The 23854-nt window shown below is 41.1% G+C and overlaps 3 protein-coding genes across 6 annotated transcripts; 1 reads left to right on the plus strand and 2 right to left on the minus strand.

Annotated features, from left to right (window-relative positions):
• Nucleotides 1-4923: 4923 nt before the first annotated feature.
• Nucleotides 4924-10007, minus strand: LOC115571423 (gastrula zinc finger protein XlCGF57.1-like). Its single transcript, XM_030400840.1, has 2 exons — nucleotides 9760-10007; nucleotides 4924-6428 (listed from the first exon to the last, which is right to left on the minus strand). The coding sequence occupies exons 1-2, from the start codon at nucleotides 9788-9790 to the stop codon at nucleotides 5116-5118; spliced, it is 1344 nt and encodes a 447-aa protein (XP_030256700.1). The 5' UTR covers nucleotides 9791-10007; the 3' UTR covers nucleotides 4924-5115.
• A 12-nt stretch (nucleotides 10008-10019) lies between these two features.
• Nucleotides 10020-23665, plus strand: LOC115571421 (gastrula zinc finger protein XlCGF57.1-like). 4 transcript variants are annotated; one of them, XM_030400838.1, is made up of 2 exons: nucleotides 10020-10251; nucleotides 21347-23665. In XM_030400838.1, the coding sequence occupies exons 1-2, from the start codon at nucleotides 10221-10223 to the stop codon at nucleotides 22906-22908; spliced, it is 1593 nt and encodes a 530-aa protein (XP_030256698.1). In that variant the 5' UTR covers nucleotides 10020-10220; the 3' UTR covers nucleotides 22909-23665. The 4 variants fall into 4 exon arrangements, 2 of the variants coding, with proteins under 2 accessions (XP_030256698.1, XP_030256697.1); XR_003981924.1 differs by lacking the exon at nucleotides 21347-23665 and adding an exon at nucleotides 11855-14080 and having other exon boundaries at nucleotides 10116-10251; XM_030400837.1 differs by lacking the exon at nucleotides 10020-10251 and adding an exon at nucleotides 19845-20086.
• Nucleotides 16116-19820, minus strand: LOC115571422 (zinc finger protein OZF-like). The gene is made up of 2 exons (XM_030400839.1): nucleotides 19595-19820; nucleotides 16116-18396 (listed from the first exon to the last, which is right to left on the minus strand). The coding sequence occupies exons 1-2, from the start codon at nucleotides 19623-19625 to the stop codon at nucleotides 17081-17083; spliced, it is 1347 nt and encodes a 448-aa protein (XP_030256699.1). The 5' UTR covers nucleotides 19626-19820; the 3' UTR covers nucleotides 16116-17080.
• Nucleotides 23666-23854: the final 189 nt, after the last annotated feature.

Consider the following 23854-nt stretch of genomic DNA (forward strand, 5'->3'; position numbering starts at 1 on the left):
GGCCAATGTATCCAACCTGTTTAAAAAATGACAATACTTTGGATTTGCACTGTAATTACTGATATTCAGTAAAACACATAATGGAATCAAACAAAACAGAAATTTACATTTACTCAGCTGTTACCCCAAATCAACTTCATATGCTGTTTTTTAACTAGGGGTTACTTCTTTTTAAAATACTATTTATTTCATGTACTGTTTTAACAAATGTATTCCATTTTAAATTATACTTATTTTGCTAAGTTTTAAAACCATATTTGTATCATGATCTGTTTTTAAGCAGCATCTACTTTATTTACTAGTGTTCTAGCTTGTAGTAATTACTCAGTTTTAAGACAATTGCTTCATTTAGTCCATCCAAACAGTATTCATTCAACTTCACAACCTTAGTTACTACTACTACTACTACTACTACTTTTAGATGACTTCATCGCTGCAATATTTACTTTGCAGGGATGACCCCCATGCGTGCGCGCACGCACGCTCACACACACGCTCACACACACGCACACAGAGGTAGCGGCCAAATTCAGGCAGGCGGACCACCGTTGCTTAAGAGGCAGGGAAAACACTGGATAATGATTCGGTGTTGGTGGGCTTGTATGTTATTTAGCTCATTTAACTCTGTGTGTTGCTCGTTCGTAAAACGTACAGCCAGTCTTGTGATGAACCGGTCAGAGGGTTCGCTCATGTTGTCTGGGGTTAATGTTGGCAAATTAAAAACAAGAAGTTCCACCAAACCGACCCTCCCCACCCCCACCTCCGTATCATATCAAGCTAAAGTTAGCATACTACCGACTAGGCTAACAGGATAATATTAGCTAATTGACAAGCACTTACTGGGCAGAATGGCTCTTCAAATGACGAACAAAGTTTGAAGTTGTCGCTTGGCTGTCCAAGATGTGTTTATGTCGCATGTCTTGCACTGTGCTGTGCATCTTTTGCCGTCAAAATGGTAATTCCGAAAGCTGAAGACAATGACTCTCTGCACCCCTCCCGCTGCCATGTTGATGCAGATCTGATATAAGAGGGCAGGTTTCTCAAATAAACACATAAGGTACGTAGAGAGGGCATGATTGATTGACAGGGTAGTGATCCAATCATGACAACACCATTCTCAGCCTGCGCTCCTACTGGGTAATCGATATATATATATATACATATATATATGTATATATATATATATATATATATATATATATATATATATATATATATATATATATATATATATATACATATATATATATAAAGTCAAGTCCCGAGTCATTAACTTCCAAGTTCGAGTCAAGTCTCAAGTCTTTTATTTTTTTTCAAGTCAAGTCACAAGTCATCAAAACAGCGACTCAAGTCGACTCGAGTCCAAGTCACAGTGACTCGAGTCCCCATCTCCGCCCATCTACCTTCTGAAAAATGAGCCATTTTCTGTTTGAACAAAATCATTGTGACTGCATGTTGTACACGTAGAGTCAAGTCTGAATAGCTTATTATGTCTTATGATGCCATTACAGCTTTCTCAGCAGCAGCGGATTTTTGGAGACATATATTAGTATTAGACATCCAGAGCAACTGTAGAAGTGAGCAGCATTTTTGGACAGGGATTTCTTTTGGTTGGATAACAACAAAGGAAAAAATAGCCATCATGGAAGTTTTTTTATTTACACATTTCAAAATAAACACAAGAGAAAGCAAAAAAATAAAATAAAAAAAATACATGCAATGAAGGATTGAAAGACAGCGCTTCCCAGAAAACCATTACAATTAGAAAGTTTATTTGCTCAGTAGACTGTTAACTCTTGTCCCACAAATGTAAGAACAAAGTAGTGTGCCTCCTGTGAAAGCCTTGTTCTCTGTTTTTCTCACACTTCCCTGTTGGGTAACCCCCAATTTCCACTGGATACGTGTCCGCTGCGTTGCAGCTCCGACCCGGTTATGCTCCGCCATCCGCCGTCCGGCAATCCCCACCGGTTGCAGTTTGAGTCCACCACAGCCCAGTTCGGTAGACAGCTGGCTCAGGAGGCAGAGGAGTTCCCGCAATAATCACATAATCACTCACAACCGCAGTTATAGGTCTGTCTTATTAAAAACAACAACACAAAGTTTTTCCGACCGAAGGATCAGCAAAAGAGCTTGTGTTTGTCTCTTTTTTGAGATTTGTGTGCTGGTGTCAACACGGGAGTGTTTTATTTTGAAAGGTAACCGGATGCTGTTTGTTATTTCGGCGCTTGACTTTCTGTCTGCTTAGTGCTACATTAAGCTGAATTACTGTGTCGTGCTCCGGCATCCGCCGGAAATAGAAGTCCTGCGTATCTGTGCTAGAGGGATCCAGACTGCCGGAGCTGGGACGGAGCAGATACGCAGCCTGACGAGGCAGGTGAGGATTGACACCAGGCCCGGTTCTAGACTGCCTTGATTGGGGGGGCAGTAAGAAATGTTGATAGGTCACCAACTGCTACTGTTTTGAGTGCCATAGTGATGACGTTTTTTTTGTATGCCTACCAGTCTATGATGCCAACCCAGGCGTAAGCATCGCAGATTCCCCATGGTTCCATTGGCAAAGCTCTAATGGGAATTCTTTTTCTGGATTGACGAAAAAAACACATTCGGTGGCCAACAAATTATTGATGTCAGTCTACTAACATATTTTTCAATTTAAATTTGAAGCTACGATGTAATTGGCATTTTACATTTTAAGCCCACCTCCACCTCCCCGATGTAGGACAACTTTATCAATGCCCAATTGTAATTAGTTATCTAATATCAAGTGGAATCTAAACCTAAATATTGCGCAACTGGCAGATAGAACTTTTGACGCATGGAAAGAACACGTACTTTTGAGCCCCAGTGATGCTATAAACAAGTTCACCAAAACATGGACATATCAATGCACAACCCCGATGCATAAAAAAAACTGAATCATCAGAGCCAGCCGTTCCATAAAAAAAATGTCTTGCTATCATTCGTTATCCATGTTTACCTCTTCTAGATGAAGCTGCACTTGATTTTAAAAACAAATCAGTTGGTTTGCAGCATTTTTCACCGTCAGCCTACAGTGCTCTCAGATTTCTCTCTCTCTCTTTTCTCTGCTCACCCCTTGTGTCTCTTGATACCTCGATTCTTTTTTTTGCTAGCTTAGGTCCACTCGATTCAGTCTTGAAATTCCCAGAAGGCATTGCTTCATTTTTAACTTTTGCAAACAAATAATCAAATAAAAAAATGGAGGTAGATTTGTATTATTTCAAACCATGCACATTTTTGAAAATCTGAATAAGAAATTCACTACAAAAGAATGCAGACTGATGTAGAAGTTTGTGACTGTAGAGGGTAACCATGACTGTGATATAGAGACTTGTATGTGGATTGTCATTTTAGCAGATGTGAAGGAATTGGAGAGATTGTCATTTAGCTTTTGAATAACGCTACACAGGGAACAGAGTGATTAGTCAGCCGACCCATAAGGGCTTGTGGTTCCTCTGGCATCTGCCAATGTTTAAGATTGTCAGTAGGGGTGGGCGATACTGCAAATTTTGGTATCGATCCGATACCAAGTAAATACAGGGCCAGTATTGCCGATACCGATACCAATACAGATACTTTTTACTTGAAAATTTCTGATAAATGTTTTTGTACCTTTAAATAGATGACCATGATTATAATAACGATAAACACAGGACAAAGATTTTAGTCAAATAAGGAAATTACATTTAACATAATTAAATCTATAACCTATCTGCATGTGGTCTAAATAGGAATACTAATGTTTATATCAATGTTTGTTTTTAATATTCTGTGATATTATGTGGTGATATTACTCTGTGATTTTATGCTTTTATCCTATGTAAGGTGACCTTGGGTGACTTGAAAGGCGCCATCAAACAAATAAAATGTATTATTATTATTAATAATGTTCCTTCAACAGATACACAAAAGGGTTATTATATATATATCTAAATATAATCTTCTTTATAATCTGTGACAAAGCAATTTTGTAAACAGCACTATAAAAATAAATAAATAAATCTTGTCTGATTGGTTGATGCTATATTATTGTGCACCACTTTCTCGCGCTTTGGAAAGTCGTGTGTGCCTGCCTGGGTTCCCTGTTTCTCCCTGCCAGGTGCCAGCAGGATCAGAGTAGCCGCTGTCGGAGGCTCTGGCCCCAGGAAGTAACATTAAACAGTGGCCGGCAGCTCTAACCTGAATTTCCAGCTTATGGAGTCCCCTCTCACTAACATGTGTTGTTTAATCCCGTCGGCAGGGGTGGGTGAGGCTCGTGGGCCAACAGGACTAACAGCGGGGCTGGCGAGGGTTGAAAGTTGAAACCCGCTTCACACCCGGTTGTAGTCTGCCCGTGTGACGCTTCCCATGCCGCGGAGCGGGACAGAGACAAACTCGGCAGCAGCCGCCGATGGGACTAGGCTACTACAAGCAGTTGCTAGCCAACATGCTAACAACTAACAAGCCTGGAGTGCCCGTAGTATCTAATGTGATGCTAACTGAGAGAAGCTGCTACTGACTGTATGCACGGTACAAGAGAGAGAGAGACACCGGCTCTGTTGGCAGAAGAGCCGTGGACTGTGATTACTCTGAGCAGCATTTATGGGAATAAAAATTACTGGCTGGCAAATTACTGGCTGGTCGAAACATTTGATAAATAATAATGCTCAAGCAAAGCAAAGAGGCCTTTTATCAGAAGAGTCTTTGGGAGCAAACGTAAATGTCCAGATGTTCTTCACTTATGATTTAAAGAAATATAGAACTTGGATGAGGAAAAACGGTTAGATAAACCTATTCCCAAAAATGTAATCCATCTTATTCTAAAGCATCTATCCCAGACAAGCCCAAAGTACATTTAAAGGCAGATTTTAATGATCTTTTCTGACTTGATTTATTCACAATATTACTAAAAATGAACACATTGCACATGTTTTTTTTTTTTATTTTTCAGGAGATATGTAAGCACCTGTCTGTAATGTAAATCTGTATAGTTAAAGGCAAATAAAGGCATTTTGTGGACACACTTTAAGTCATAGTCAGTAACGAAGAAAGCTTTTTTTGACAAAACATATGAGAAAGACCTTTCCAAATTCAGTGAAAATATAAAGCACAATGAATCTATTCTACAATAAACCCTGCAACTGAACACTTCTGTCCTGAATGGACACTCATGTGTTTCTTCAGAGTTCCCTGTTGTGTAAATCTTCTACCACAGACAACACAACCAAATGGTTTTTCTCCTGTGTGAACTCTTGTGTGTATCCTAAGACTTCCCTTATCTGTAAATCTATTTCCACAAACATCACAGCCAAATGGTTTCTCCCCAGTGTGGACTCTCATGTGATTTTTAAGAATTGTTTTCATGCTAAATCTTTTTCCACAAACATCACAACCAAATGGTCGATCTCCTGTGTGGACTATCATGTGTCTCTTCAGGTCTCCCTGATGTGTATATCTTTTTCCACAATCATCACAGACAAATGGTTTTTCTCCTGTGTGGACTCTCATGTGTCTCTTCAGGCCTCCCTGATATGTAAATCTTTTTCCACAATCATCACAGCCGTACGGTTTCTCTCCTGTGTGGACTCTCATGTGTCTCTTCAGATTTCCCTGTTCTGTAAATCCTTTCCCACAATGACAACAACTAAATGGTTTCTCTCCTGTGTGGACTCTCTTGTGTGTCTCAAGATGTCCCTGCTGGATGAATCTCTTTCCACAAACGTCACAACTGAATGGTTTCACTCCTGCATGGACTCTCATGTGTCTCCTCAGACTTCCTCGATCTGTAAATAGTTTTTCACAAACATCACAACTGAATGATTTATCTCCTTTGGGGACTCTACTGTGTGTCACAAGACTTTCCCCAGCATTACATCCCACATCATTTACATGAGTTTCTATATATTTTGGAGCATTTGAACCTGACTCAGGTGCCCTGGTCTCCTCCAACCCACTGTCACTCTCTTTAGTTTCAGGTCCAGAACCTGACAAAGGTTCTTGCCAATCATCAGAACTGACATCAGTCTCAGAACAGTCCGAAGCCTTTTCATCAGTATTTAGCTGATGACTATCTGGTACTTGGTTACTGACAGGTTCAAATCCCCCACTGTCCTCTTCATCAGTTTCTGTTTTTATCTGTGTTGCTGAGCTGCTGGCTGGAGGCTCTGCCTCTCTGTTGTCCTCAGTTTGACTTTGATGAAGCAGTAAAGTCTGAGGTTTATCTTCATCATCCTCACTCTTCACAGTGACAACAATGAATGGGAACCTGGTGATATCAGCCTCCTTCAGCCTGTTAAGCTGCTCTCCCTCCTGACTAGGCAGGAGTTCTTTGTGTTCCTCTTTTATGTGGAGGGGCTCTGGGTCCTCCTCATCCAGGCTGGAGCTCCACTCAGGGGAAACCTCCTCTTTAACCACCAACAGCTGCTGGACATCTGCATGGAAACATTTAAACACACAAAGAAATGTGTGAGGGTTTTGTCTTAGATATATAAAAAACAGATAGGTAAAGATTTAAAACCTTGCTGAAAATGTGAAAGATGGTGCACCCTTAAGAAATGTTTGGCTACAGGACAATGAAACGTGTAAGTAGAAGTAGTGAGAAATGAGGTAGACTTTAATTTAACAATTTTTAGATGGAAATGGCAGATTTATAATGGAATATTTACAATGGTACACAAAGGAACATCAACCAAGCAAGCAACCATCATCCCATGGTCAAATTGCACATTGTGCAAGCTAAGCAAAGTTTTCTGTGATAAAAAGGCATTTTGATCACTTGAAAAGTCCTTGTAGAAATGTGTCAGCACACCTGAAAGCTGCTTTGCTGATCAATGAAGTAATAGACTTGGCCTTACTTAGGCTAGTTCAGTATCTGGAGCATAACTAATGTGAATTCAATTATAGACTTGGCAGAAAGAAAAGCACATTTAGAGCCCTATGATTTCCACGATCACGGAATCGCAGACGGAATTGGGGAATTGGCCGATTAAAACGGAATCTATTGTTAAACGCGGAATATCGCGGAATTTGACATAATTTCACTGAAATGTTGTTTTCGTGAGGAAGAGGAGCGTATGCCTGAGGAAAACTGCACGGTGGGAAGCAAATCTGGGTGGCACAACAAGTCCCCACCCCCCACCCCCCCGTCAAAACAATGTAAGCATGGCGAAGGGGCTGACCACGGCTCCGTCGGCGTCGGCGAAAAAACTGAGAGACTCGACATTAACCCCTCAGTACAGAGCTGAGCAGTTCCTGAACGACTTGTATGTGTCAGGTGAACTGTTGTTTTGCAAAGAACCAGACCTGAGAAATCATAATTAAAGTTGTAATGCGAGAGAGTTAGCCACCTGTCCGATTCATATTATCGGCATATCACCAGACCAGAGTGACTGTTAACTGCTGCTAATGGTAGGTGCTGTTAGCTAGCTAGCCCGTTAGCCACAGCCCTCTTAGCTGACTCTGCCTGGGCTGGGAGCTCAGAGGACAGGGGGAGGGTTGGTGTTTTCACTGCTAGCTGGTTAGTATGTTATTGACATAACGTCACGATTATAATTTCTCATTTTGTTGGTCATCTTTGCTAATTTTTTTAATATTTACAACTTACATTTTCAGAACAATTTTGGTATGCAAACATTTACTGGATCTGCCTGAGAGCTGACCATGTTTTTATTCAATGAAACCCAAATGAAAATATACTACTGTATGAAGACATGATGAAATGAGATGTTTTTGATGCACTTGTGCACAGTGTACTCTACAGTACAGTATTGAGGAAATGTGTTTGTCACCTCAATACATTTAAGGTAATTTCTATTTAATTTGTGTACATCTTGTCATTTACATCAGAGAAACACTGTTTTGTAGTAAAAGAAGAGTAAAAGGTAAAAAAAAAAAAAAAATTGGATTTCCAAAATTTAAATGGAAAAAACAGAATTGCCAAAAATTAAAACGGAAAAAACGGAATTTGGGAAAAATTAATGTGGAAATTTGGAAAAAAATAAAATGGATTTCATAGGGCCCTACACATTGTTCGTCCCTTGATATTGTTTGGGGAGGGCTCCTGTTTGTAGTCTGACTGCAGGCTCATCAGTGATATCTGGTCAGACCGACCGCATTTTACCAGAATATTATCAGCCCTGCCAATCATTTGGGGGAAAACCAGTTGTTCACCTACTCTCTAAAATGTGATCTTTCATTTTCTGGAGGCATTTACTCATCAAATGTCATACGACGTAGATATGTTGGGTTTTAGTTTGTTTCTCCATCATCAATTATGTAGTCTGCAGGAACAAGATTTAGTATGTCCCAATATTAAGTATTTTAAATGCAGTATGGCACATAGACCAGGATGTGCTTATAAATCCGCGGAAGACACGTCGCATACGTCACTGTGTGTCACGCAAATTTAAACAAAGCAGACAGAGCACAAACATTTGAGAGCTCACTGACAGTTGACAGCTCGTGTGACGTTAAAGTATAAATACCAGGTTCTTTGTGCTCCAGAGTTTCAAGCTGAGACTGCAACGGATATCCAAGCAAGAGGGTCAAAGTTCAGGTCTGTCATCACGAAGTAGTTTGTACCCATTATATCAGCGGTCCTCAATAGGCGGACCCCGGGCCGCATCCGGCCCGCCGGCCTCCTGTTTGTGGCCCCCGAACTATTATTCCTTCACTATGTGTTTTGGTTGGGTCAGCACGTGTATACCGGGACTTGTCTCCATGCCAACGATACACAGACAGAGCGCAACTTTTAACTTTCACTTTCGTTTTCGGAGCACTTCGCGTATTCACATTTTGCTGGTGGTAAGAGATTGAATATGGCGTGTTTCCAAGTAAACTGTTATGACAAAGTGGACAGTGATAATCGGCAACTCGCAGAAATAGGATCTTCAAAGTTGCATTTATTCTGCCTCCAATCGGGACAATCTCCACGTATCTGATAGGGCTGCGGTTTTAAATCTTACTTTACCACCTTGTGCAGTTTGACAAGTCTTAGCTGACGTTATGTATATTCTATGTTGCAAAGAGTGTAACGGACGGGGAGTTTCTCCCGGCAAACACCCTTTTACTCACGGTGCCAAAATGTGTATCATCCTTGTTAAAACACCATTTAATCACAGAACAAATGACGTGAAATAACCCACAACCATCTTGCATATCATCTTATTCACAAACACATTCACGAACCATAATTACACCAACAACAACAGAATACCCAAGATCCATTGCGCCACAGTCCACAAGTGGCGTTACACTATGCCAGGAGAAGCTGTGATGAAGATTTCCAATTTGAAACGGCATTATGAGACGAAGCATAGGAATTTTGAAGAGACATTTCCTCATAATTCAGAGATAAGCAAAACACAAATAAATGCACTGAAATCGTCATATCAAGCTGCAAGCAGGATTCTTGTCACATCTATGTCACAATGAAATAAAATAATGCATGACTGAAGTGATGGACACAATGTTTGAAGGCAAACCAAAAGAGGAAATATTCAACTACGTATTTTAATTTATGTTAAAATGGAAATTACATTTTATTTTAGTTCGTATCTTGTTGTTTACAATGAAAATGACATTTTGTTTTGAATATTACAGTATTATTGCATGTGGCCTGACCGACCTCAATACATGGACCTCTGAGTCATTCAAAAAAATCTTTGTGGCCCTTTAAGATTTGAATTTGAGTACCCCTGCATTATATGAATACTGCTTACAACAGTGTGTGGTGTGTTGTAGGGGATGTGGATGCTGCTGTACCTGCGATGGAGCGTCTTTTGTCCTTGTTCATGATGCCGAACCTGTTGATCACTCGTCGATGTTTTGTTCCAGACGGCCCGGAGTCGTTTGGTGACGTCGTCCGGTTTTGGATTGACAATGAGAAACAGGAGATGACGAAAAGCTTAAACCAAAAATGTTTAAATGTCCGAGGAAAGAGGTTTATTTACAAGCCAGTGTAATGGGTGGGGGCCGCCGTCTTTGATCTCGCACTGTCTCGTGAGAGCTAAATTCACACGGGACGACGCGAGATCCAAGATGGCGCCGCCCTGTCACTAGATTAATAACTATCAAATTCCTCCTCTCGGACACAAAAACCTTTCGTATCTCTTCTTTTTGTCTTTATTACCGTTTTCCTTTTCACCTCGAAACCGAAACACAAAACCGAAGAACGTGGACCATCCGGAACCAAACACCGATCAGTGTCGACAAGATTCTGCATCATGAACAACAGTTCAGTCGTCACCAAAACGGGTAAAGTCAGCCCTTCATATCCTGCCACATCTGGTTCTTAAATTAAGCCACATTCAGCAGTATTCTGACCCATGATGGTATGTGGGCTCTCTCCTCCATTGTGCCAGACTGCCAGCATGCATGTTTGTGTACAATCTGTGTTTGTTAATAAAACTATGTTAAAAATGCTCATTGCTGGTGGTGCTTGGGAATGGGAAGAGGGGAGTCTCACACTCTTGTTGCACCAGGGTTTCCCCTAGGCCCTGGTCGTAACAATTGGGGGCTCGTCCGGGATCTGAATTTCCATGAGGTGAGGTAGATGTGGTTTGGTTTAGTTTGTTTGTGTAAGTGACCTTTAGTTAAGTGTAGTGGACATCTTTTTTGTTAAGTTGTTGCTGCATGTTGTGTGTCTGTCTGAGCACCCTGACCAGTAAGCGGCTGGGCATTTTCAAGAATTTGCCACCTTTTGTTATTTTGCCTTTCTTATTTTTGGCGGTAATCCTGAGTGGGGGTATGCTTCAGTGTTTCGTAGTTGACTAGATTCCTGGAGTTCAGCGTTTAAAGATGCCTCGAGCTCGGCAAGCCACTGAAGACTAGCTAGGTGAGTTAGCCACCTTTTGTAGGCAGGTAAAGTTGGGGTGTCTCTGCAGTTTGTTTCCCTTCGTTTATACTTTGCACAGCAACGTAGTTTTGTGTGAGATGGCTGCTTTTGTGTTGGTCACGTTGTGATGTGTGGCCCTAATTAATACTTGTGTGCAGTAACTTTTTGTGACCTTTTGGTTGTGGTAACTGGACTCCACTTTTGTTGGGTCACTTGTGGTTGCAGCTTAGGTGTAAGCTGGCAACATTTGTGTGTAGTGTTGACTATGCAGTGATGCCTTTTGTGTGGTGGCTGTTGCACTCCACTGTGTTGGGCACCTGTTGCTGTTTTGGGTGTGTGTCTCTGTTACCACAGTTGGTGCATTTGCTTTTTGTGTTCTCTCCTCATGGTGGTGGCCATTTTGTTTGTGGGAGTGGCACCCACAGACTTGATTTTAGTCCTGTGCAGAAGTGTTTTTATGTAGAATGGTTTTAAGGGGGAACAGACTTGTGATTGCTCATCACCCGATTGCATGTCATGAACTTGAACATTACTTTAGGGAGAAATGTTCAGTTTTAAGAGGGGAGGTGTTACGACCCTAGAGGTCATAAATGTTTGCATTGTTGTCTGTTTTTAATATCCCTCTTTTACCTGAGTGAGAGTATGAGTGTGTGTGAGATTGGTTGCAGGTGTGCTTGATTGCAGGCTGTCCCTGGGAGCTGATTGGTTCCTGCCTGACAGACAAGGGTTTAAAGGCCAGCTCTTCCCAGTTCCTGAGGGCTCTCCTCTGCTGCTGTCCAAGACTACCAGCATTTGTGTGATTGTGGACAAACTATGTTAAAATGCTTGCTGCTGGTGGTGTTTGGAGGATGGGAAGAGGGGAGTCTCATTCTCTTGTTGCACCAGGGTTTCCCCTAGGCCCTGGTCGTAACAATTGTTACGGCCTCCATTATGATAACCTAGACACTGGGCTCAAAGGGGTCGGAGGAAGCAACATATTAAGGACGCCGCACTCAATGTAAATAATTAAACTTTATTGTGCAGTTCTCAAAAGAAAACCCAAGAGCAAACAAAAGAGGGCTGAAGATGCCGGCCAAGAAGAACAAAAGATGAGAGGATGTGGGACCAGCTGCGCAGTGAGCCGTCGTTCCCACGCCTTCTCCTAAACTACCTAAAGGAAAACTAAGCCTAAAACAAAAGAGACGAGATAACGGAACTACCGGCAATCTCCAGCCCAAAAAGGAAAACAAACTAACACAACAAAACCCCAGCACCAGAGGAGCATGGAGGTTTCCACCAAACCTGTCCAGAACAACGGGGTAAAAGAGTGAGGGGAGAAACCCTCCTCACAGGTGTGCTGCTGCTGTGTGTGCTCTGCTTGCTCCTGCACTCTCTGCTATTTTATCACCTCCCCCACTCTAGAGCACCAATTACTCTCAGGTGTGCTCAGGTGAAGAGGAAGCTATGACCAGGCACACAGAGAAGGAGACACAGCAGAACCCCCACCAGAGCACACGTAACAGGCACATATATCGATTACATTAATTAGATATATTTTACAAAACATTTCCAGAATACGTTAATTCTGGATTATGTCTGGTATGAAAACCTTAACTTTGGTAAAACATCAAACACGGTGATGTGAACTGAACGTTGTATCTATATTGAACTATGTTTTGTACAGAAGTCTCACCATGCTGGGACGTGGAGTATCATTTATGTAAGGGATAATGCCCGACGAGGTGTTCATTAACAGAAATGAATCGGACGACGCGGACGGAGGACGGTTGCTTCCGCGAAGTCCGATTCATTTCTGTTAATGGACACCTCGAAGGGCATTATCCCGCTTACACCATGGTCACCTACGAAAGATAGAAATATTTAACAAATTAATAATACTTTAATGTGTTTTAGAGTTAAAATCGTAAGGATTTTTTGAATTTTTACAAGTCGAGCGGACTATTTAATATCTCCCGTATGCAGGCGTTGCCAAGCAACATGGCCATAGCGACCCGCCCGCAGCAGTTGATCAGTGATGGGAAGTGAGATGATGGCTTAACCTTACTTTCCGTGATATAAAGTATAATTTCAGAAGGCCAGTGCACTACTTACCGCTTGTGTGTGTCCAGAGGATGATGCGAAATTTTGTTTCAAAGAATCAAAGTTCACAGATAGTTTCCTAAATCGTTTTTATTACAGCAAATATTGTCAACCATTCATTCTGATCATCACATACTATTAACATACTATTTAAAATTAAATGCAACTGTGGCACACCTAAATTAGGGTGACCACATTTATGTGATAAGCTTCCTTTAATGAGCACCATGATTATTTTGTTACTGTATATATTTTGTTTCATAAGAAGTCATATTTTGTCCTGAGGTGCCCCGTTTATATCGGGAATGGGGGGGGGGGCGGAACTGTTGTGTCCCCATAGGTTGCTCCGGGGAACGGTTAGAGAGCGTACCCGCTGCTGAGTCCTCAGGAAATCTGGGAGACTAGCAAGCTGCACTGTGTCCTCATTCCTCTTCTTCACCTGCTTTATACAGGTCGGTAAACGGTGAATGCACCATGAGATGTTATGTTGTGTTGACAGATAATAGTAGCGTGACTGTTTGTGTTAAGTTTGTAAGCTATTTAAAAGAGTTATTCCTGTTCTAACAACTTTAATATGTGTAAAGTTTTCCTGTGTGGGCGCCATTTTGTGCCGAGCGCGACTGCGCTCAAGCTAGCCAAAGTGGGGAATAAGTGACATTAAAACTCCGGTACACGATGTATTTCAAGCTAGCAACGAGTTACATGTGTTTACTATGAATATGTACATTTGTTAAAAGGGAAATATCGACGGTTTCAGCGTTAATTTGTCTTTTGTCATAAGTCTGTTACACCAGCACTTTGTTTTTTATACACATTTAAGTGCTCTTTTATAGAAGCAAGGTATGTAGTCTACCGTGTTTGAAAGTCTTTTGTACACTGTAAAACTGCACTTTATGAAAATGGTGCTTTGAATCAGTTTATACTGTGGAATGGACCAAGAGTACGTGATGTATTTACAGAAAGTGTTTGATTTAAACGGAGATGTGTGTTGATGAGAAAAGAGAAGATGAGAGGGAATGTATGTTATTGAGATAAAGACTGAATTGAGAAAATGTGAATGTGAATTGAACTACATGAAACTGAGATGAGCTAAAAGTTACTCATTGTGCTTTGGTGACTGTTATGATAAATGATGTTAAATAAATCAGACAGAGGAAATCTGGGAGACTAGCAAGCTGCACTGTGTCCTCATTCCTCTTCTTCACCTGCTTTATACAGGTTATCTATTTGTTAATGTGGTCTCCCATCCCTGGGACCCATAACACAATATTTCCATTAATTGTAAAATTTGATAGCGATACTGGCATTTCCATCATCGTGGCATTTGATGGACGGAGATTTAAAGTTTGTGGCTCGCTACGACCACTGCTTGGGACATTGGGAGACGACAAAATGTTGCTCCATTGGATGCTGGATGTCAAACCACACCTTTCTGACGAGGCTGAGGGGCGTGTCGGGAGACAGCGCAGATGAACATCTGATTCTCTGAAGATCAGACTCAGTGATGCGAGGATGGTGGAAGCTGGTGTCCTTCCCACTCTTTCTGTAACGTTTCTGTATCGCCTTAAAAACCGCATTACTGGTCTTGAACACAGTGTCACTGATGATGTTGACGTCACTTAAATGGCGGTTGATACCGGCTCTCAGACTCCTTAAACTGGCAACACCGTAGTCTCCTCCTTCCTTGGTCGACTGGACAGACGCATAAAACAATCGCAAAACGTCATTGAGAGTAGCGGCAGTGTAGCTTTGAAAGTTGATGTCAATGTTTTTGTTAGCCAGGAAGTCTCTTAATGTTTTAACTGCCCATTTCGTGGTTTTCTTTGTGCTTATCTCGTCCTTGTCATCCTCTAATTCGTTCAATTCCTCCGGTGTCACCTCCTTTTGTCGCTTCTCCTTTTTCTTTTCATATTCTCTTCTCTCTTTTTCTTCTGCTGCATCCCAGTCTTCAAAGTTGTCAAACTCACCAAATAAATTAAAAGAAATAATAAAATCACTCATGTTTTTTCTGTCATGCTGTTGATGTCTTGCTGTTGATGAATAAACTGTGAAATAACGTTGAGTCTCTGTTGCCACGGTTACCATCTAGCGCTTCAGCCAGCGCAATAATTTAGAACTGTCATCAGGCAATTTGACGGAACGTCTTTCCTAGGTGTAAATTAACACTTTTTAACCTACACCCTCCAGCCAATCAGAATCGAGTATTCACCCAGACCATGGTATAAATATATCTAACTGAGTAATTATAAAAGTCATATCTTTTATAATTAATGTATTAATTTATATTCAAACTGAAATCATGAACTGAATAACACTCAAGTCATTCAAGTCATTGCGTCTCAAGTCAAGTCCCGAGTCATTAACTTCCAAGTCCGAAACGAGTCTCAAGCCTTTTGTTTTTTTTCAAGTCAAGTCACAAGTCATCAAAACAGCGACTCGAGTTGACTCGAGTCCAAGTCACAGTGACTCGAGTCCCCATCTCTGCCCATCTAACTAGAGTCAAGTCTGAATAGCTTATTATGTCTTATGATGCCATTACAGCTTTCTCAGCGGCAGCAGATGTTTTGAGACATATATTAGTATTAGACATCCAGAGCAACTGTAGAAGTGAGCAGCATTTTTGGACAGGGATTTCTTTTGGTGAATAACAACAAAGGAAAAAATAGCCATCATGGAAGTTTTTTTATTTACACATTTCAAAATAAACACAAGAGAAAGCAAAAAAATAAAAAATAAAATACATGCAATGAAGGATTGGAAGACAGCGCTTCACAGAAAACCATTACAATTAGAAAGTTTATTTGCTGAGTAGACGGTTAACTCTTGTCCCACAAATGTAAGAACAAAGTAGTGTGCCTCCTGTGAAAGCCTTGTTCTCTGTTTTTCTCACACTTCCCTGTTGGGTAACCCCCAATTTCCACTGGATACGTGTCCGCTGCGTTGCGGCTCCGACCCGGTTTTGCTCCGCTATCCGCCATCCGGCAATCCCCACCGGTTGCGGTTTGAGTCCACCACGGCCCAGTACGGTAGACAGCTGGCTCAGGAGGCAGAGGAGTTCCCGCAATAATCACATAATCACTCACAACTGCAGTTATAGGTCTGTGTTATTAAAAACAACAACACAAAGTTTTTCCGACCGAAGGATCAGCAAAAGAGCTTGTGTTTGTCTCTTTTTTTGAGATTTGTGTGCTGGTGTCAACACGGGAGTGTTTTATTTTGAAAGGTAACAGGATGCTGTTTGTTATTTCGGCGCTTGACTTCCTGTCTGCTTAGTGCTATATTCAGCTGAATTACTGTGTCGTGCTCCGGCATCCGCCAGAAGTCCTGCGTATCTGTGTCAGAGGGATCCAGACTGCCGAAGCTGGGACGGAGCAGATACGCAGCGCAGCGGACTGGGTGGGAATTGACACACTGACTAAAGAGAAACGTATCTGCTGTGGCGGAGACACAACGCAGCGGAGACGTATCCAGTGGAAACTGGGGGTAAATCTTTTACAAACATTGCACATATATGGTTTCTCTCCTGTGTGGGCTTCCATGTATTTGTCCAGAATTCTCTCCAGACTGAATCTTTTCCCACAGTCACCACAGCTAAATCTTTTTTCTCCTGTGTGTCCCAAGATTTTTCTTTTGGATAAATCTTTTCTCGCATAAAATAAAAATTACTGGCTGGCAACAAGTTGAAACATCTGATAAATAATAATGCTCAAGCAAAGCAAAGAGGCCTTTTATCAGAAAAGTCTTTGAGCGCAAATGTTAATGTCCAGATGCTCTTCGCTTATGATTTAAAGAAATATAGAACTTGGATGAGGAAAAACCGTTACATAAACCTATTCCCAAAAATGTAATTAATCCTATCTGAAAGCATCTATCCCAGACAAGCCCAAAGTACATTTAAAGGCAGATTTTTTAATAATTTTTTCTGACTTGATTTATTCACAATATTACTAAAAATGAACACATTGCACATGTTTTTTTTTTATTTTTCAGGAGATATGTAAGCACCTGTCTGTAATGTAAATCTGTATAGTTAAAGGCAAATAAACGCATTTTGTGGACACACTTTAAGACATAGTCAGTAACGAAGAAAGCTTTTTTCTTTTACATAATTTAAAAAAACATATGAGGAAGACCTTTCCAAATTCAATGGAAATATAAAGCACAATGAATCTATTCTACAATAAACCCTGCAACTGAACACTTCTGTCCTGAATGGACACTCATGTGTGTCTTCAGAGTTCCCTGTTGTGTAAATCTTTTACCACAGACAACACAACCAAATGGTTTTTCTCCTGTGTGAACTCTTGTGTGTCTCCTCAGACTTCCCCTTTCTGTAAATCTATTTCCACAAACATCACAGCCAAATGGTTTCTCCCCAGTGTGGACTCTCATGTGTTTTTTAAGATTTGTGTTCAGGCTAAATCTTGTTCCACAAACATCACAACCAAATGGTCGATCTCCTGTGTGGACTCTCATGTGTGTAACAAGATTTGTCTTAAAGCTGTATCTTGTCCCACAATCATCACAGACAAATGGTTTTTCTCCTGTGTGGACTCTCATGTGTCTCTTCAGGCCTCCCTGATGTGTAAATCTTTTTCCACAATCATCACAGCCGTACGGTTTCTCTCCTGTGTGGACTCTCATGTGTTTATTCAGATTTCCCTGTTCTGTAAATCCTTTCCCACAATGACAACAACTAAATGGTTTCTCTCCTGTGTGGACTCTCATGTGTGTCTCAAGATGTCCCTGCTGGATGAATCTCTTTCCACAAACGTCACAACTGAATGGTTTCACTCCTGCATGGACTCTCATGTGTCTCCTCAGACTTCCTCGATCTGTAAATAGTTTTTCACAAACATCACAACTGAATGATTTATCTCCTTTGGGGACTCTACTGTGTGTCTCAAGACTTTCCCCAGCATTACATCCCACATCAATTACATGAGTTTCTATATATTTTGGAGCATTTGAACCTGACTCAGGTGCCCTGGTCTCCTCCAACCCACTGTCACTCTCTTTAGTTTCAGGTCCAGAACCTGACAAAGGTTCTTGCCAATCATCAGAACTGACATCAGTCTCAGAACAGTCCGAAGCCTTTTCATCAGTATTTAGCTGTGTATGACTATCTGGTACTTGGTTCCTGGCCGGTTCAAATCCCCCACTGTCCTCTTCATCAGTTTCTGTTTTTATCTGTGTTGCTGAGCTGCTGGCTGGAGGCTCTGCCTCTCTGCTGTCCTCAGTTTGACTTTGATGAAGCAGCAAAGTCTGAGATTTATCTTCATCATCTTCACTCTTCACAGTGACAACAATGAATGGGAACCTGGTGATATCAGCCTCCTTCAGCCTGTTAAGCTGCTCTCCCTCCTGACTAGGCAGGAGTTCTTTGTGTTCCTCTTTTATGTGGAGGGGCTCTGGGTCCTCCTCATCCAGGCTGGAGCTCCACTCAGGGGAAACCTCTTCTTTAACCACCAACAGCTGCTGGACATCTGCATGGAAACATTTAAACGCACAAAGAAATGTGTGAGGATTTTGTCTTGGATATATAAAAAACAGATAGGTAAAGATTTAAAACCTTGCTAAAATGTGAAAGATGGCGCACCCTTAAGAAATGTTTGGCTACAGGACAATGAAACGTGTAAGTAGAAGTAGTGAGAAATGAGGTAGACTTTAATTTAACAATTTTTAGATGGCAGATTTATAATGGAATATTTACAATGGTACACAAAGGAACATCAACCAAGCAAGCAACCATCATCCCATGGTCAAATTGCACATTGTGCAAGCTAAGCAAAGTTTCATGTGATAAAAAGGCATTTTGATCACTTGAAAAGTCCTTGTAGAAATGTGTCAGCACACCTGAAAACTGCTTTTCTGATCATTGAAGTAATAGAATCCGCCTTCCTCAGGCTAGTTCAGTATCTGGAGCATAACTAATGTGAATTCAATTATAGATTTGGCAGAAAGAAAAGCACGTTGTTCATCCCTTGATATTGTTTGGGGAGGGCTCCTGTTTGTAGTCTGATTGCAGGCTCATCAGTGATATCTGGTCAGACCGACCGCATTTTACCAGAATATTATCAGCCCTGCCAATCATTTGGGGGAAAATCAGTTGTTCACCTACTCTCTGAAATGTGATCTTTTATTTTCTGGAGGCATTTACTCATCAGAAGTTATACAACGTAGATATGTTGGGTTTTAGTTTGTTTCTTCATCATGTTCCTGCAGACTACATCAATTGATGTAGTCTGCAGGAACATGATTTAGTATGTCCCAATATGAAGTATTTTAAATGCAGTAAGGCACATAGACCAGGATGTCCTAATAAATCCGGACGCATTTTGCAGTATGCAAACCAGCATGCTTTTCTGGTTTTTCTGATTCTGACCCACAATCCTCTGCGCAGCGGAAGACACGTCGCATACGTCACTGTGTGTCACGCAAATGTAAACAAAGCAGAGAGAGCACAAACATTTGAGAGCTCACTGACAGTTGACAGCTCGTGTGACGTTAAAGTATAAATACCAGGTTCTTTGTGCTCCAGAGTTTCAAGCTGAGACTGCGACGGATATCCAAGCAAGAGGGTCAAAGTTCAGGTCTGTCATCACGAAGTACTATGTCCCCATTATATGAATACTGCTTACAACAGTGTGTGGTGTGTTGTAGGGGATGTGGATGCTGGTGTACCTGCGATGGAGCGTCTTTTGTCCTTGTTCATGATGCCGAATCTGTTGATCACTCGTCGATGTTTTGTTCCAGACGGCCCGGAGTCGTTTGGTGACGTCGTCCGGTTTTGGATTGACAATGAGAAACAGGAGATGACGAAAAGCTTAAACCAAAAATGTTTAAATGTCCGAGGAGAGGGGTTTGTTTACAAGCCAGTGTAATGGGTGGGGGCCGCCATCTTTGATCTCGCACTGTCTCGTGAGAGCTAAATTCACACGGGACGATGCGAGATCCAAGATGGCGCCGCCCTGTCACTAGATTAATAACTATCAAATTCCTCCTCTCGGACACAAAAACCTTTCCTATCTTTTCTTTTGGTCTTTATTACCGTTTTCCTTTTCACCTCGAAACCGAAACACAAAACCGAAGGACCTGGACCGTCCGGAACCAAACACCGATCAGTGTCGACAAGATTCTGCATCATGAACAACAGTTCAGTCGTCACCAAAACGGGTAAAGTCAGCTCTTCATATCCTGCCACATCTGGTTCTTAAATTAAGCCACATTCAGCAATATTCTGACCCATGATGGTATGTGGGCACATATATCGATTATATTAATTAGATATATTTTACAAAACGTTTCCAGAATACGTTAATTCTAGATTATGTCTGGTATGAAAACCTTAACTATGGTAAAACATCAAACACGGTCATGTGAACTGAACGTTGTATCTATATTGAACTATGTTTTGTACAGAAGTCTCACCATGCTGGGACGTGGAGTATCATTTATATTAGAATAAAACATTGCTTATCTTCCTCAGTGTAGCTCACTGGCTAACTTAAGCTTTTGGGGCTGAAATCAGCCAAGTTATTAACATGTGGTGTTGAGATGAAGACTTTTATAAACCTGGCACAGGGACGTCATCTTCGATCATGATGAGTCATAGTGGAGATCTTCATATTCCAGTTTGGCAGACATTGCCCAACCCTACTTTGTAAAGGTGTCTACGGTCATTTCTGTTTCAGCTTTGCAGAATAATGATTTATTATCCTTTTGATGCTGAATAATAGTCATTGAGATGTCACTGCTGTGATGGTGTACAGGTATATGTTCAGGCACAGAGCTGTAAATGGCCACAGACATGCATTGCAGTTGTACACTGTTTTGTTTCTTTTGAACACTTTTTGAAACATGGCCGGTTAAACTGTATTGTGCTTCTTATTTTCAGTTCTTGAGGTTTAATGAGAGGCTGCAGCTCATTTTGATTTTTTAAAATCCCAATAAACTCAATAATTCTTCTGTGGAAACTGACCTAAACTACTAATAAAACAATACTGCTATCTTCAAAATACTGAGTAAATTTTATAAAGGATGAAGAACAAAGAAATCAGTCAGTCCTCCTCTCTCTGCTGATAAGATTCATACCCTACAGTTAGGAGGGGCTAATATTATCTGCTTGTGTAGAACAGCGACGGTGAATGAGAGGCTGCAGACAGGGCAGATTAAATATTATTTATACATGTACTTGTGTACTGTGTACATGTACTTGTACTTGTTGTCCCAAACATTTGAGTGGTGAGGACTAAATCCCTGCTCACTAATCATCATTGATGGGTTCACCATCCAGATAGTTACATGTTCTTGTCCTGATCTCAAACATTACTTAAGGGCTCTCCATCTTTCACATTTTTATGTGATATTAAAAAAATAAAAAAATCCCAGAAAATCTCAAAACATCCTGCAAACATTTTTGTGTGTGTGTTTAAGTGTTCTCTGCAGATGTCCAGCAGCTGTTGGTGATTAAAGAAGAGGTTTCCCCTGAGTGGAGCCCCGGGCTGGACCAGGAGAACCCAGAGTGCCTACACATAAAAGAGGAACAGGAGGAACTCTGGACCAGTCAGGAGGGAGAGCAGCTTCATGGACTAGCAGGGGCTGATATCACCAGGCCATCATTTACTGCCTTCACTGTGAAGAGTGAAGATGATGAAGAGAAACCTCAGACTTCACAGCTTCATCAAAGTCAAACTGAGGACAACAGAGAGGCAGAGCCTCCAGCCAGCAGCTCAGTAACACAAATAAAAGCAGAAACTGATGGAGAGGACAGTGGGGGATCTGAACCTGTGAGAAACCAAGATCCTTATAACAATCTGCAACCAAATACTGATGAACGGACTTCAGACTGTTCTGAGACAGAGGTCAGTTCTAATGAGTGGCAAGAACCGTTGTCAGATTCTGGACCTGAAACTGAAGAGAGTGATGATGATGAATGTTGTGGAGTGAACAAAAAGCTAAACACACAGATGAGGGTCAACACTGGAGGAAAACCATTTGGTTGTGATGTTTGTGGGAAGAGATTTACACAGCAGCGTAATCTAAAACCACACATGAGAATTCACACCGGAGAGAAACCTTTTGGCTGTGGTGAATGTGGAAAAAGTTTCAACCAGCAGTCACACCGTGAGAGACACACAAGAGTCCACAAGGGAGAGAAACCATTCGGTTGTGACGTTTGTGGCACAACATTCCGCCTTAAGAAAACTCTTGAGAAACACATGAGAGTCCACACAGGAGAGAAACCATTTGGCTGTGCTGATTGTGGGAGAAAATTCAGAGAGCAGAAACGTCTAAAGACACACATGAGAGTCCACACTGGAGAGAAACCATTTGGTTGTGATATTTGTGGGAAAAGATTTACACTACAGGGACCTCTGAAGACACACATGAAAATCCACACAGAAGAGAAACCATTTAGTTGTGATGTTTGTGGGGCAAAATTCCACCGTAAGACATATCTTGATACTCACATGAGAGTACACACAGGTGAAAAACCATTTGGCTGTGATGTTTGTGGAATAAGATTTAGCGTTCAATCAAATCTTAAGAGGCATATGGGAGTCCACACAGGGGAGAAACCATTTTGCTGTGGCGATTGTGGGAAAAGATTTAGAGGGCAAAGACGTCTGACACTACACATGAGAGTCCACACAGGAGAGAAACCATTTAGTTGTGATGTGTGTGAAAAAAAGTTTACAGAGCAAGGAAGTCTGAAGACGCACATGAGACTCCACTCGGGAGAGAAACCATTTGGCTGTGATGTTTGTGGGACAAGATTCAGCTTTAAGTCAAGCTTCGAGACACACATGAGATTCCACAGAGGAGAGAGACCATTTGGCTGCAGTGAGTGTGGAAAAAGATTTACAGGAAAGGGAAATCTTAAGAAACACATGATTGTCCACTCAAGAGATGAACCATTTGGTTGTGATGTTTGTGGCAAAAGATTTAAGGAACAGAGAAATCTTATGAAACACGAGAGAGTACATTCAGGATAGAACTGTTCACATGCAGGGTTTTCTTGTGAAATGGTTTTAAAGTCCATTATTATGTCATTGTATTTGGCTAAATCCTTTTCACATGTTTCTTTTAAATAATGTAAAAAGAGAAAAGAAAACATTTGCCACAAATGTTTTAACTTTTTGGATGGCTCATCCACAGGCCCTCTGGCTCATTTTTGATAATCCAACCACAGTAGGTGTTAAATTTCCATTTATGCCATACATCATGGCAGCACAGTGGCTAGAGTTGTTGCCTCACAGCAAGAAGATTAGAGTTACTGACTTTAAATCAAACAGATCTTGTCAGAGGTTAAAATATTTTGCTACTGGAATAAGATCCAACACATTTCATGTATTGTTACTGATTAATCAATAATCGATTGTTAAGGCAGCCAACTATCAATCAAAGAAATTGCTTAAAATTTGCCTCCCTAATAGGAACTTTTATTCCTGCCCTAAAGACCACAACAGCCAAACAGTGATCAGGTAGACAGGAGACCCACTCTCTGTTCCCTCCCCTCTCCTGAGCCACTAATATGCCAGGCAGGCGATGATTGATGCGTCATGTTACCAATAATATTTTCAATCTGGTTTATATGGATTTTCCAACTTGGGAATTACACAAGTGTATGTGTTTCTTTGCATTTTACTCTTTGTATAGGCTGTTTATCCACCGCAATCACTTGTCTTTGACTATTTTATAAACACAGTTAAGTGTAAATAAGGAAATAAAGAACTATAATGAGTATGTTTATTTTATGTTATTATGTTTCTTTTATTCTCAAGCAGGGGTATTTTGAACTCACTAAATGGCAAAAAAAATGTTGCAAGCTGTCAGAGTGTCTAAGAAAGATGGACATTATGTTTTTAGAAGAAAACAAAAACAGGAAGAGATAGTATTGATTATGATCTGTGGACAGTACAGATTATTTTTGGACTGAAA

This window comes from Sparus aurata, chromosome 20 (genome assembly GCF_900880675.1).
Source record: "Sparus aurata chromosome 20, fSpaAur1.1, whole genome shotgun sequence".
Lineage (NCBI taxonomy): Eukaryota > Metazoa > Chordata > Actinopteri > Spariformes > Sparidae > Sparus > Sparus aurata.

Bases quoted from the DNA above. Each gene is read 5' to 3' on its own strand.
- LOC115571423 (XM_030400840.1), bottom strand. From the start codon at position 9,790: ATGAACAAGGACAAAAGACGCTCCATCGCAG. The intron at 6,429-9,759 runs GTACAGCAGCAT...GTTTCCATGCAG, and splicing joins CAAAAGACGCTCCATCGCAG to ATGTCCAGCAGCTGTTGGTG.
- LOC115571421 (XM_030400838.1), top strand. From the start codon at position 10,221: ATGAACAACAGTTCAGTCGTCACCAAAACGG. The intron at 10,252-21,346 runs GTAAAGTCAGCC...TGTGTGTTTAAG, and splicing joins TTCAGTCGTCACCAAAACGG to TGTTCTCTGCAGATGTCCAG.
- LOC115571422 (XM_030400839.1), bottom strand. From the start codon at position 19,625: ATGAACAAGGACAAAAGACGCTCCATCGCAG. The intron at 18,397-19,594 runs GTACACCAGCAT...GTTTCCATGCAG, and splicing joins CAAAAGACGCTCCATCGCAG to ATGTCCAGCAGCTGTTGGTG.